This window comes from Notothenia rossii, assembly GCF_949606895.1.
Source record: "Notothenia rossii genome assembly, chromosome: 9".
In the NCBI taxonomy this organism is placed as follows: domain Eukaryota; kingdom Metazoa; phylum Chordata; class Actinopteri; order Perciformes; family Nototheniidae; genus Notothenia; species Notothenia rossii.
In genome coordinates this window covers 49,700,062-49,715,683 of record NC_136907.1, presented here as the reverse complement: position 1 = coordinate 49,715,683, position 15,622 = coordinate 49,700,062, and the positions used below count along the sequence as shown (strand labels likewise).

Here is a 15,622-nt window from a genome sequence, read left to right as displayed (position 1 = left end):
CTAAAACCTGGAAAGGAGTTAGCATTTGACAAAATTCCAGTTTCCTCGTCTCAAAGTAAATTTGAACGTGTTTCTAGATGCCTGAAACACAATCTGATGTTAGAACAAGCTGATTTTCGAGATTAGACTTTCAAATGTTGTTCTGAGACATAAAACACCTAAGTAATTACCTCACTCTTGATTGTCCCAAGCTTTTAGGCATCTTAAATACGGTGGTTGCTAACAAGTGAAATGAGACTACTGATCTTCGCTACATCCAACATTAGCGCCTTTAGCTTAGCAGAGGTAAAAAGCAGCCATGCGACCGTGTTATACTTCTGGGGATTGCCTTTACGCTTTAAAAATGATGGTGGTGTTAATATGAAGGTTATATTTATTCGAGGGAGCCCTTGCAATGCTAACTTATGAGTTGGCCTGTATAAATACTTCACTGCACCACTATATATTTAGGCATAGGTAACATTGTATTTATTGCTACTTTAGTAAATGTTGCCTGTTTCTTAAAGAGGACATACTATGCTCTATGAGGGGCCGTACAGGCCGTAATTCATACTGGTCATCTCACGCACATACATTCTCCTTTTACATACATACATTTTCACTCTCACACACGTAGATATTTACACTCACACATTCATACATTTTGCTCTCATATTATCATATTTCAATGCACACATTCATATATTGTCACAATGTTTCCCCTACCATTGTCTTGGAGGGGCTGCGCCCCGCCAACGGAGCCCCGTGCCCCCCCTGAAATTGAAGGTGTTTTTTATATATATATATATATACATATAGCACCAAATTGCAAATAATCTATATCTACTGTCACTTTTCACATTGAACATGTGCTCTTTTATTAAATAAACTAAACACTTTCATTTGAAGTTGTGAGTTTAGTGTTTTTGACCCTAAGAAACACTGATGCATTAATCAATAACAATAATCCACAGCTCCTCTCTCTGCTCCAGAGGATTTTTAAAGAGAATATCCCAATTGAAAAAGAGGAATAAGAGTCTATATGCAAGCTATTGGAATGATATATTAGATAAATAGATAAATAATAACTAAGTAGCAGATGAATGTTATGGATGTTGTTTCAACAGTTCAGGTGTTTAACAGTCTTATTGCCTGTGGGGCGCGAAACTTGCGGAAGTATATTCAAAACAAAAGCACTCGTTTGCTTGTAACGGTGATAATATTATAAACAAGGTGAATTTAGCGATCACAACGAAAACAGCCAAGACGCATATTGAGCCCAGAAAACTGTTATTAAGGGCTGTAAATATAATAAGCCTATGTCTAAAATGGACAACATTGTTAGGAGTTTTAAACTATACAGCGATTCTGCACTGCGGTCACCTCAGCCGTCTCTCGAGTTTGTTTTTCAAATCAGCTGCTCTTCATTTTTTTCTTTACAAATATTTGTTACCGCAAGTTCTTAATAAAACGGACACTGTTGGACTCTATTCTAGTTTGCTCCCAAAAATAAAATGAATTATTTTTACTGTGTACCGGTACTTGTTTAGTAATCCTCTGTCAGAGTCCCCTCCTGAGTACATAATGCATGTGTTCTGCTATCTTTGATGAGTAATAAAAATACAATGTTACCATTAGTTCTTAATGATATTGATACTGCTGGACTCAGTAGTCTTACACCTACTACCACAATACAATGAAGTAGCCTACTTCTAGTGTGTTTTTTGTTGTTGTTGAAATCCTCTGTCAATGTCCCCTCCTGAAAACAAAATCAAGCCACTTCTGCTAAGTTTGATGAGGGAAAAAAAATGAATTTATTTTGCCATTAGTTCTTTGTGAGATTGACACTGTTGGACTCAGTACTAGTGAAACTACTCCCACAAATACTATGAAGTACTTTTACTGTGTACTTTTTGAGTAATCCTCTGTCAATGTCCCCTCCTGAGTACAAGAATGCATGTTTCTCTACTATTTGTGTTAAAACACCTTTCTCATGAGACTGATATTGTTGGACAGAGTATTTTAAGAGGATGGTAGACATGATATCAGCAATACTTCCAGTCAGTACTCCGGCAGCAGCATGTTTACACCTTGGAAAGTCTTTAGAGTCTGGTCTGGATAGCTGGTCCCAACTCCTTCAGCACACTGACACACTCTGACACTCTTGTTGGCCTCTTATGAGGTTGCTGTCTTTTAAAATATGATTATTTCTCTGCTCCTAGTTCATTGCTCACGGCTTATTCCATCAGTCCCAGTCATTGCATGTCAGTCAATAGAGCTTCTAAAAATGTGTCCAATTCAACAAAATGTTTTTTTGTGAGTGAAGGCCAGAGCTAAATTATAGATTGTTTGATTGTGTAATTACAAGGTGAGAGAAAATAAATCCACATCCTCCTACTAAACTTGTTTTATTTACTTGTCCAGGTCCATGTTATACAGTACTTATACTTACTTGTATTAAAACATTTGCATGTTGAACTATATGCTGGATATCTTCCCCAGCCTAAAGGAAATACAATAAAATAAATGGATTCATAATTTTAAAAAATGTATAAAAATGTATACATTAATAATGTTGTGTGCCAACATTTCAAATTTAAATACAAAAGGAAAAAAATGTTTACTTTTGAAATTTCTCACATAAACCTTTCTAAATAGTAAATTATTAAAAAAAGGTTTAGTCTATAGACGTTTTTCTGCCTAAAATAGTTGAAATTGAACGTAAACTATATCAAACACCACATCCATGGCAATTAACCCACTTTTGCCCGCTATTTAAATTGACTATGGTTGAGCTTAATACAAATATTGATATTATATATATATATATATATATATATATATATATATATAGCATATCATTGATGCAGTCTTTCTGAACACTTTTAAAATAAAATACTGCAAATTAAGAATATTTGTAATGTTCTGCACAGATAGTGCCTTAACTTGAATTTGAAAACACGTGGCAACTTTATTAATACAGCAGATGAAAAGATTTGTGGAAGGATAAATTCTTCATGGGCTTCAATGGCTCTCTAGATAAAGGGTGTTTTATGGTTGCTTGTCTTATCCTCAGATAGTGGTTGTTTAAATAACTACTGACATTTTAATAAATATTGCAAAAAAGGGCTCAAAAAAAGGCATATATATATATAACCTGGCCGGCTGAGCCAGTGTGTATTTTTTCAAGCACCACAAGATTCAGAGTTTATAAAGTAAGTACACAGTAAGTACTTCATAGTACTTCTGGGGGTAGTTTCACTAGTACTGAGTCCAACAGAATCAATTTCACGAAGAACTAATGGCAACAAAAAATAATTCCCTCGTCAAACTTAGCAGAAGTGGCTTGATTTTGTTCTCAGCAGGGGATTTTGACGGAGTATTTCTCAAAAAATACACAGTAAAGTACTTCAATGTATTGTTAGTAGCAGTGTCAGTTTTATTAAGAACTTGTGGTAAAGAATATTTGTATCACTCATTGAATATAGCAGGGAAAAAATGAAGAGCTGCTGATTTGAAAAAACAAACTCGAGAGACGGCTGAGGTGACCGCAGTGCAGAATCGCTGTAGTTTAAATCTCCTAACAATGTTGTCCATGTTTAGACACAGGCTTATTATATTTACAGCCCTTAATAAGATTAGTTTTCTGGGTTCAATATGTGTCTTGGCTGTTTTCGTTGTGATCGCTAAATTCACCTTGTTTATAATATCACCGTTCCAAGCAAACCAGTGCTTTTGTTTTGAAATCACTTCCGTGAGTTTCGGAAGTGATTTCGACCATTTAGTAAGGTAAAAAGCAAAAACGCCTCGCAGACGCTCTTCAGTTTACTTTTTTAATAAAGAAAAACAAATGGTCCGTAGATACACGGATTCATCTCCCTCCATCATGTTGAACTGAATCAGAAGTTCTGAACATGAGCCCGCCCTGCTCGACATTCTGAGCCAATCACAGCGCGATAAGGACCTGCCTTCCGTTACAACCATACTCCTTCCTTTCCACTATACTTTCTCTCACACACACATGCATTCTTCTCTTGCATACATATATTGTCTTCAGACATACATACATTCTCCTCTTACATACATATATTGTCTTAAGACATACATATATTATTTATAATATTAAATGTAAACATTGAAAGAATGTGTATGAGAGCAACATTTATATATGAGCATTAAAATATATGAATATGAGAGCAAAATGTATATGTGTGAGTGAAAAATGTATAAATGTGTGAGTGAAAAATGTATAAATGTGTGAGTGACAATATATGAATGTGTGCATTGAAATATGATAATATGAGAGCAAAATGTATGAATGTGTGCATTGAAATATGATAATATGAGAGCAAAATGTATGAATGTGTGAGTGTAAATATATACGTGTGTGAGAGTGAAAATGTATGTATGTAAAAGGAGAATGTATGTGTGTGTTAGAGGACTGTAACATGTTTCCATGCTTTTATGTTCAAAAACCTAGGGGATTCGGCCTCATGACCTAAGAAATGTACTGATCTGAACCATTACGGAGTGAATTTCCTTTGCTATGTCTGCCCATAAATCAGGATGTCTTAAAATAAATGGAAGGATATTCGACGAATTTTAGGAGAAAGACAGTCTACTGTATGAGTAAAGCAAATCTAGATTAGGGCCTCATTTACTTGAATTTCAGAGGGGCCCATGTTCCTGTGTGGTCTGAGCTTGCAGAGTTTACCTGGTACTTCAAGCCTTGTTTGACGCTCCTGTTGTCCCATCTGAGCTCTGCATTCTGGGAATACGAGCTTCCCTCCTGACCCACTGACACACAACCTTTGACAGACGACACCGCCATCTAACACACACACACACACACACACACACACACACACACACACACACACACACACACACACACACACACACACACACACACACACACACACACACACACACACACACACACACACACACACACACACACACACACACACACACACACACACACACACACACACACACACACACACACACACACACACACACACACAGATCAAGTAACACAATAAAGAAAGACTTCTCCTACACATGTGTACCATCCTATGAGGAGGGTCTTCCAACCTGTTGTGTGGAGAAGAGAGCGCAGGCCTGCCCCCCGCTGGAGTTGTTCTGCCACTGCTTGTTCAAGCTGATGGAGATGTTGACGGGCACCGTGTTGTTCCATGACAGATGGGTCTGCAAGCAAAATAAGATGAATGAATAATAATAATAATTATTATTATTATTATAAATAATAATAAATATTATTTATTATTATTATTATTATTATTATTATCATTATTATAATAATAATAATAATAATAATAATAGGAAAGTAAAAAAATGGACTTGCATATTTAAAAAAAGATGCAAACACATTATTGTTATTGCAAAACATAGGTGTTAAAGCCTGTTTAGTCAGTCCATGATAGTAGATATACAGTATGTTTTAACATCAGAGGTGGGAAGTGACGAAGTACATTTACTCAAGTACTGTACTTAAGTACAATTTTGAGGTACTAGTACTTTACCTGAGTATTTCCATTGTATGCTACTTTGTACTTCTACTCCACTATTGTTCAGAGGTAAATGGTGTACTTTTACTCCCATACATTTATTTAATACCTTTAGTTACTTCACAGATCTGGATTAATGATGTGAAATATAATCAACTCTTAAATTAGACTTTAGTTCCACCTGGATTAAATCCACAAGCTACCCTGCAGTGTTGTAACATTAAGGCCATTAATAAAGGATTTAAATTTGGTATAGAGTAGACAATGTCTTTGTATTAAGTAGGTAGTACATGCGTACAGCTTTACTATACCAGTGATTTTAATACAATAACCTAAAATCATTGACCTTGTCCATTTGAGCGATCAGATCCAAAAGATACATTTAAAATGTTTTTATGAGAACCTGAGCTTTGTTAAATGTTTCAATTCAAATGACAGAAGGAGACGTGAGAAAATATGTGAGTAGTGTAGTGTAAGATGAAAGGTGTCAGTGTACCTGGTGGCTGGTGCGCTGCTCCGTCAGTGCGCTGTGTGTCGCGCTGTGTGTCAGGCTGTGCAGGGACAGGCTGCTGAGGGTGGAGGAGAAGGGCTGCTGCAGCTCCACCCTGCTCTCACTGCTCTCCTCCGAGCGCCTCCACCAGCTCTCAGCCCGGACCTGCAGCGGAGCCAAGACGTTAGTGAGGAAACGACGGGAAAAGAGGTGTAAGTAGAGAGAGTGAACCCAGAGAGCAGGATACAATATGACATGTGTTATTATCTGCTTATAGCTATACACTTTTATCAATCATAAAATGTCATTGTGAATGATTATGAAGTATTATTATACTTGACCTTTATTAATTATAAAAATGTGTTATGATTATTATTGAAGTAACATAAATATATGATTGCTTTTAAATGTAACATACAATGCTATAAGCAGTCTAAATATGTATAGTATGCCTTACAATCATAGAAAGTGTTACCAAATGAAAACCTCATACATTATCAAATAAATGCCAGAAAATGACTTTTACTCTCCAGCTCCAAAAGGATAAGGCCGATTAATATTATTAAAAATATGATTGTTATAAACCTCTCAGATCTTAACAATGTCTTATTTTCCTCTAACCTCTTTTATATGCATTGTGAACTGTACCTATGCTTTCATTTTTATTTTATTTAAATGTTCTGATTTGTGCTGTATTGTCACAGTCCTGACGTGTTCTATGTTTAAAAAAGAAAGAAAGAAAAGTCTAAAAAACATAAATAAAATCACTGTAGAATATGACCATTTGTGACTTCAAAAAGGGAGGAAAAAAACGATATAATGAATTCTTCACATTGTCATTATCACAGTCTGACCTGCTCCAGGAGGCCGTGCCTGACCCAGCCCACCCCCACACTGTCCTGCCCGCCCTGGGGGGAGCGCTCCAGGGTCACCTCCACACGGGACCCCCGGGGAACACAGCTGACCTGAACTGAAGCAGAGAACAAGAGAGAGATGGGGAGCATAATGAAAGACCAACAGCTGCTACATGTATCACATGTTGGCTATGATTCAGCCCTCTTGTTCGATTTGATTGAAATGGAAAAACATTTGGCATCTTTCCCCAATATAATAACAGCACGTGTTCTATAACCACACAGTTATTGGTACCTTGGTCTCATAATGATGAATCCCACTGTTCTCAAAAATGTGACGGTCAAGAAGGCCCATATCAACTTTATACACAAAAACTTCAAAAGTTCTGAAGTACCTTTGAAGTTCATGCCTTCATATTTGGCAGCGGCAGAAGTGGATATAAAATAATAGAACAAATATTGTTCCGTTTATTTATTTAAAAAAGACCATAATGCTTTACAGTATTTAATTTGACATTCTGTTTTGTCTCATTCTATTTGTATGCATTTGTCTATTTCCTTGAACTTACTTGCACATTTTTCTATTGCACTATTTTATCGTACTATTTTAATGTTGTTTTCTTTTTTGTTAGTAACAAAACAAGTATGTTGCATTGTTGCAAAGTCTTTAAATCTTCAAATTAAAAAGAAGATAATCATTTAAAAGAATGAAGGTCATAATCAAAAAGACATTATAAATAATTATAGTATTGTTAATAAAATCCTGTTTTATACAACTGTAGAATTCATGTTTTTGAACAAACATGGCAGCACTCAAATGTGTGCAAGTGTGCTAATGAGTATATGTTGAAATCGTTTTTACTTTGAACTAATCCTTAAATAGAAAACATTGGTGAGAGTCAGAATCTTCATGATAACTGTGGATGTGGATTAGAGCTGGGTATAAGAAAGCTGGGTGAGTGATCGTGTCTGTGCAGGTGGAAACGCTCTGCAACAGTTACCCTTCAGGGTGTGGTTCCCCTGCTGCAGTGCTGGGGGGGCAGAGTAGAGCCCGGACAGGACTAACTCCTGGCTGCCCCACACCGCTCCATGCTGGACCTGGTGGCTCCAGCTCCTCGCCTCGTACACCGTCCTCACTGCCACCGTCCTGGGGAGGGGCCTCAGCTGCAGAACAGAGGACAGCACTGAAACACTGTGTGTGTAATTGTGTTGGTCAAATGTACCGGTGCACTCTAAAAACAAATTCAGGCGACCTTTCACCTCCACTTAATTAAATGCATGGTTGCAAGATAAAAATGTGAATTAATTGATTTAGATAAACATTTTAAGGTGCAAACATTAATTTATAAGTTGTGTTGACGTAATAATGTTGGTAATTACATCAACTTAATATTGTGTGTAATTTGAACTCTGATTTCTGCGTTAATTCTCTGGCTTGATAGCTTCATTGTTCTACACCTTTAGTGAAGGATTTCAAGTCCACTCCCACTTAACATGCCTGGACAAATTCCGACAGTTAAGACAAATAGAAATATACAAAGGACATTTTAAGGTGAGTGTCATCTTTTGTCATTCAAATACAGATAGCCTTGTAGTTGCACTGTATAGGCAAATTGGTGTTTGACCAAAATGAGCAGCCTTTGAACTGTGAATAGTTCTGTGAGAGGATAAAAAGTAGTAGAGGCTACTGTGAGAGTAAAAATACTTTGGTTACTATTGTGATATCGCTTTTTATTAAAAATGAATCTCGGTGAAGCAGATCAAAGACATGCTTCTTGAGGTAGGATCGTTATTTAGAGTTGTGATTGAAATGCAAGTTGTTGGCAGTCACCCATTCAGAATATATTCATTTAGGTAATTTCTCTTTTTTTCCTTTTTCAAAAATAGCACAATACAAGTGAAGTACGCAGAGAACTATAGCCATCCGCTGCCTTGTCGTGTACCTTGGAGAAAAGGAAGAGGACCGTTTCAAGGAGTTTAGCGATGTAATTAAAAATCTTGAAATAAAATAAAATCCACGGGCACAGTGTAAAAACACAGGACAAAAGCACTGCTCTCTGTCAGTTACATTTTGAAGCATATTGAACTTTTGGCCACACCCCAATCAATAATGCTTAATAAGTGCTTCAAAAGGACTTGAATATCGCCATCATCAGTGACCGGTCCACCCCAGGATCTGACCATACGATGGCAACCATCGTGGTTGAGGGAAATAAATGAATGAGCAAGCCTTCTGCGTTAAATGTGTTCATACTATTTGAAATAATGACTGTCGGCAGTGTAAACATCTTTGTCACATCTTTTGTAAATTTGATCTATGTGATCTGCAGATTGGTGGCCATTGAGAGTTTGTTTCTGTAGTTTTACAAAAACTTTACAGATTTTACATAATTGGCACTGGTTTTAAATATGCAAAGGCCTCTAACTTCGTTGTGATGGCAGCATGTATTTGCTGTGTCCCCATTTCCCATGGTAATATGGCTAATGTGTTTATTTATTATTTGTGGGGCAATTTAAATTTGTGTTATTTATCTTTTTTTTCAAGATTTAAATGAAGCTCAGCGCAAGTTCTTTCAGGAAGACTGGGTGTAAATACATTCACTCCGCAGCTGCATATAATCAGCTCATCACAGGCGTTCTCTTTAACCTATTACATTTCACCTCATTCTCCAGCAGCCAATCAACGTGCTGCAGCCAAACTATATAGTGGTTCTCCTCTCTCCTGCAGTCAGCTGTGATTTCAGGTGTTCATGCACCTTATCATATTGCATGTGTCAATAAATGTTCAAACTAAATGAATTCTCTCCTGATTGAAACATCATGTGTTGAAATAAACAACTGCAGTTCAAAATAAAAAGTGAATTGCCAAATATTTTTCTTGTGGAATCAATTAATTTCTTTCTTTAGAGGCAAAAACATGAAAAAGCTAAGAAAAAAAACTATTGAATACAATATATCTGGAGCAACTTAATTTATAAATGGTTGTCAACTTAAAAACGTGTGTTCACAATGATGGTAATTAAGTACATACAACTTAAAATTCCTCTTAAATCATACGGTAAAACAAGTTGGAACAACTTCATTTTTGGAGTAATCAACTTAAAAACTTGTATCCCGAATGAGGGTAATTAAGTACATACAACTTAAAATTCCTTTAAAATCATGTGGTAAAACTAATCGGAACAACTTAATCTTTTGAGTAATCAACTTCAAAACTTGTGTTTATGCTACCAATTATTAAGTAAGTGGTAATTAAAAACAACTGATTGTAGAGGAAAAGCCTTCTCCCCTAACTCAAATAAGTTTGTTGCTTTAAGACAATTTCATTAGAAGTTGTCATAACTCAATAAACATCGATGCAAACTGTTGCGTTGATTTTCTTTGTTGAGCCAAGGCATTTGTTTTTAGAGTGTGTAAGACTTTTTAAGATCTGACCATTGTGTGTGGTCATGCCTGGATTGCAGTGCAATATTAAGTCACGTCTGGGGAACTCCCCTCCCAATTTTGTTATGAATTGTGTTTTTTCTCCTGCTTAGGATTGTTCATGAAAACGAGCTATACCCTCCTAAAGTCAGAAACCAGAGAAATCTCAATCTTGTGATGTCATCCATCCAAGTTATTCTTTTTATACCAAACAAGCCTTTTTTGTATCTTTTACCTTTTTTACAATTCAATTTCAGTGGAGCAGTTTCACATTGTATTCTTTATGACATCACACATTTGTTTTTAAGCTACTTTTTAGACCGAGAAGAGCCTTGTTAATGATGACGTATCTTTTTAGAACATAGGAATATATACATTGCAAGGTTGCCCCTTAAATGTGAATACAACAACAAAAAAGGTTTGGTCATTAAATGTATGTATCATATCTTTGACTATTTGTGATCATGTCATCATCTAAATCAGTGGTTTCCAACCCTTTTTTTGTCTGGTGTCCCCCTTGAGCTGGTCTCCATTCTATAAGAACCCCCTCCCTCATCTGTGATGATTTGCCTAAAAAATATTCTTGTGCTAAACCCTTTGTCAACAAATTGAACCCAACTGTTCCTTACATTAAATCACTTGTATAACTCACCCTAATACACATGCATTAAACCTGACATCTACACTTATTATGAGTGAAATAACAAAATCATATTAAGACTTCTAACAGCCACAACATCTTTTCTGAAGACTAGAGCTTTATGAGACACTTGAGCTTGCTTGTCTTTAATAAGCTGTGATAGTTCTGGGGCAAGACACCAGACTTATGAGAATTGACTTTAAAATGTTTTTTTTGTGTGGAAATATATTGCAATCTCTATTCTCTCTACGTACCCCCTGCAATCCCCTCAAGTGCCCCTAGGGTAAGGCAACCACTGATTTCAATCATGTCCCACACCATTGGAATGCCTGTTCATTTCCCTTTACTACTGGTGATGTAATTGAGTGTAGGGTCCCATATCATATCTAGCATCCTGCTCAGCAGTACCTGAGGGTACGAGTGTTTGAGCTCCACAGCCTGTCTGTATCCACTCTCTATGGCTGTCAGCTCCCCCACCGCCCACAGCCTCCTCCGGCCTGACGACACCTCCACCAGCCCTGCTACACCCGACTGGGACTGGTTCAGCTGCAGGGAGGAAAGAGAGCAATACAGTCTAATTACTACAACAAGTGCATGGACAAAAGCGACACAGCAACAGCATAAAAGGGGATATTCCAGTTCACATGTTGCATTGCTTCATTCTCATTTTAATAGAATGTAATAAGCCCCCACCTGAGAGCGGATGTTGAGCTGAGGAGGAAGGTACACCAACATCCTGGGAATATTCTGCACCACCTTCACCATCAGGTCCTTGCTGGACAAAAGAACAGCTGTCATGTACATGTTCATGGATAGCTTCAGTACTGGGTCCCAGGGAAATCAAAGCTTCAATCACTTTATTTCCTGCACGGTTGCATTAATGTATGTCGGAAAAAGTCTTGGTAAAAGTTTTAGTGTAAGAAAACAAAGGTGACAATTAAAAATAATTCTTGATTTTTCTTTCATATATGGTATAGTGGTACATCATTAAATACAGGTACAGATAGGTACAGATCATTAAAGTTATGCATTGTTTTGTGTATCTGTGTTGAGATACTACAAATAGTTTAAAACATGTCTAATATCGTTTTATTACATTACCCTTACATCAGCAAAAATAACAAATAATAAGTCAAACCATAACCAATATATATGTATTATAGATAGTGTATCAAAGGACACATAGATTGATAGATATAGTTATTAATAACATCTAAAAAAAAAACGCACCATGCCCCCTCCTCCCCCCATGCAAATGAGCCATACTCTCATTAACTATGCGCATATTTGAATATACATTTCAGGAACACAATTCTGAGCATTGGATAAAGTCAGGTTCGAAATGCTTGTTTATTGTTGTTGTTTATTGGTTTATAGTAACATCTCAATTGACTGTTTCCCATTCTGTTTCTGAGTCTGATTATTGTTATTCTTTCACACAATTAAAACTACTGTATATAAGAGTAAAAGATGAGGCTGAGTCGAATGATTCCAAGGGATAGGAGGGGTTCCCGGTATATTCTCTACAAGGGTTTTTTTTGCTGAAGAAACAATTGATAACCTTGAGTATGAGAGGGTATGAGATAAGCCTAAGTATGAGTGTGTGCATGTATTAAATGTGAGTGTTTCCAGTACCTGTGGGGCCGATGGTGTCCCTGCATGATGAGGGCCAGAGAGGAGCTGAGTTCTGGGTTCAGGGCGATGGAGCACCTCAGCTGGGACTCAGTGAGCCTCCCCCAGGCCTCCACCTGTCAGAGAGAGGGGGTCAGCACCGGTGAAGAGCAGCAGGGGGGTGTAGAGTGTGTGTGCGACCCTCACCTGTAAGGCGGGGCTGGTGAGTCCCTGGACTGTGTGCCTCAGAGTGACCCGGGCCTCCTTGGAGCCCCCGTGGGCCCCCCAGCCCCCTACGTCCCCCACAGCTCTCACTCTCCAGTGGGGAGAGTGAATGTCTGCGGAGGCGCTGCGCAGAGGACCTGAGGGGAGGATCAGGAAGAGCATGATCAGGTTTCTAATTTTCTAAATCAAATTCAAGGACTTTTCAAAGACATTCCAGGTCCAATTCCATCAAATGAGGAACGCAAAACAGTATTGTTTGAGATACAGTTCGTGGTCATGAACTTTTAATGTTGGCCAGCCCCTCCCAAGAACAATAGAATAACTGGAACTGATCAAATAGCACAATATCACTTTTTCTCTCCTCTTTTATCTCCTTTGTATTTCTTCTTGTGTTATGATCCGTATTTGTTTTCCCGTTTTACAGTATTTTGAAAAGTGGTGTTTGATGTTGCTTGTTCTGAGAGAGTTTATGATTTTGCCTTGTTTGCCATGGAACTAAGTACAGATCGCGTTCACACCGGAATAACTTTTTTATCCCCAGGATAGTCCCACCTCTCTAGCAGGCGCTCAACATGGGGTAAAAGTTCTCGGAACTAAGTTCTCTTTTTGGTGTGAACGCATAATTCCAGGCACTATCGGAACTAAACGGGAAAAGTACGGGTAAAAGTACTCCGGTGTGAACGCGCCAAATGCACATTATTTAACATGAGCACTGGAGTCCATCATGTAAATGTGCCAGATTTAGCCATAGATGCTCATTTCCATCTGGCAGGTTGATGGCATTAAATGAAATCATAGAAGAGCACATGAGAACAGAGAAAACTCATGAGCATAATGACAGCACATAAGCATAGTCCATTTGCAATCCACTAAAATACATGATTATAAAAAAAGTCTCCAACTTGTTATATTAGGCAGCTGGCTCTTCACCCTGCCATCTGGATGTCTGGCGGATCTTCAATAAGCCTGAAGTAAATGTCTTAAGGCCCAGATACACCGGCCCGAAATCGGCAGTAAACAGGAGTCGGGCCGAACATGAGCGTGGGCACGCCCTATTCGGAGTGGTGTGCGCCGCACCGTCGGGTCTTTTCAGCCGATCTGACGCCTTTTCTTGAATCGGCGTTGGGAACACCACCGGAAGTCGGACAAAGGGATAACACTGATTGGCTGTTCAGCTAGCGAATCAGTGCATGAGAAGCGTTAACGGAAGTGAGGGAGGTAAACAAATGATTTAAAATGCAAGATGGAACACACACGGACGGCTATTTCACCTCATCGGTTTATAGAGCTCCTGTTCGTTCATGTTTTCAATGGACGAGAGTGAAAATGGAAAGAAAAACGCTATTTGTTGTTTGTTTATATCACGGAGTCTGTTCTTCTTCTCTGTCTTCCGGTTGTTGCCTCTTTTGAATGATGAATACACACTACCGCCGACTGCTGGTAAGGAGAGTTATTGCCACTCACGCATGCGCAGTTCATACGTGCTCGGCTCGGATTTGCGGTGTGTTCCAGTGCGCGAAGTCGGCAAATACGCAGGAGAGTCCGGCGACGCAAAAGTCGGTGTCGGCGTCGGCGACTTCTCAGTTGACTGGCCGGTGTATCTGGGCCTTTAAGTGAACCACCAGACATGGAATTGACATTTTCCAGGCGTAACTGAAGGTTGCTTCACACATCAATCAGAGCCAAAACTCTAAGTTGAGTTAGATTTATACTCACTCAGGACTTAACCCTAACCATCCAAGGTCAAATGAGCAAGCAAATTGAAGGACACACTCTCACTTTGCTTCAATCATCCTTCACTCCACAGAAAGAACAAAAAGAGCCACATAAACGTACGCTATTTACTAACCTCAAGTTAAAGAGAACATTAAAATATTCAACTATCATAGTCCATGTATTTTTATGTTTCTTTTAAAGACTTTGAAAGCTTTGATTTTTGCCCTCAAATGGACATACTTTCAAGGACTCAAAAAGTACCGATAAACAACTGCAGTGTCCCAAACCTAGGGAATAGTATTAAAACACAAACATGGAATCCAGAGGTGAATACACTCTGACCTTTGAACTGTGCCGTGATCGTGGTGTTCAGACTGTTCTGAGTTCCTGTCAGATTTGCAGCGGGGGGGGAGAATGAGAGGAGCAGAGCCAGGCGTCCGTCAGAAACACTGACGTTCAGCCCAGAAGAGAGCAGCTGCTGCCCGTCCACAGAGAGCCGGACCCCCGACTGGAGCTGAGAGAAGACCCCCTGGACAGAGCACAGGCCCTGAAGAAGGTTTTCTTTTTTTAAAACACTCTTTGAATACCAGTTTAATGAACCTATATAATGTAAATAACCAAGATATGATACCTCTATGTTGCGGGGCAGCCCCCTCCCCTGCAGCCAGGACCAGCCGTGCCACATGCTTCCTCTCATCTCTTTGCTCGTTGGGAGAGATTTCATCCTGAGTCTCACCACAGCCTGTTGACCTCCAAACTGGGACTGTAAGGTGAAGGCCTTCCCCCCCGCTGAGCCCAGCTCCACCTGTACACACACACACACACACACACACACACACACACACACACACACACACACACACACACACACACACACACACACACACACACACACACACACACACACACACACACACACACACACACAAGTTATGTCTTAAAAAGAACCCATAAAAGATAGAATTAAGGAGATTTAACCTGTTAAACCCCCTGGTTTTTTTTTTCAGGACACTGTGTCTCAGGGGATCTTAATATTTAAGAACCTATTAATGTGTTATACCAGATTAACGGAAATAATCTCAGCTAATTGACGATATAAACCATTTTTACCAAAACAAAACACAAGTCTCATAAGAAGCATCTAAATGACCCC

The 15,622-nt window shown here is 38.6% G+C and overlaps 1 protein-coding gene and 1 long non-coding RNA gene across 9 annotated transcripts in view; one reads left to right on the top strand and one right to left on the bottom strand.

Moving 5' to 3' along the window:
• The window catches only part of LOC307017967 (uncharacterized protein), a 91,819-nt gene that overhangs the window by 31,869 nt on the left and 44,328 nt on the right, over positions 1–15,622 (bottom strand). For 7 of the 8 annotated variants that reach the window (XR_013802316.1, XM_079647963.1, XM_079647960.1 and 4 more), the window contains 11 exons: positions 15,101–15,274; positions 14,812–15,016; positions 12,736–12,890; positions 12,553–12,665; positions 11,611–11,692; positions 11,326–11,463; positions 7,856–8,018; positions 6,855–6,970; positions 6,007–6,165; positions 5,077–5,190; positions 4,694–4,810 (listed from right to left, as the gene is read on the bottom strand). Coding sequence is in view for 7 of the 8 variants with exons in the window: in XM_079647963.1 (XP_079504089.1) it covers positions 4,694–4,810; positions 5,077–5,190; positions 6,007–6,165; positions 6,855–6,970; positions 7,856–8,018; positions 11,326–11,463; positions 11,611–11,692; positions 12,553–12,665; positions 12,736–12,890; positions 14,812–15,016; positions 15,101–15,274 (1,536 nt within the window). In the remaining variant the exon portion in view is untranslated. The remainder of the gene's footprint in view (positions 1–4,693; positions 4,811–5,076; positions 5,191–6,006; positions 6,166–6,854; positions 6,971–7,855; positions 8,019–11,325; positions 11,464–11,610; positions 11,693–12,552; positions 12,666–12,735; positions 12,891–14,811; positions 15,017–15,100; positions 15,275–15,622) is intronic. The other variant, XM_079647958.1, reaches the window with a different exon arrangement.
• The window catches only part of LOC307017994, a 57,305-nt gene that overhangs the window by 14,499 nt on the left and 27,184 nt on the right, over positions 1–15,622 (top strand). The window lies entirely within an intron of this gene.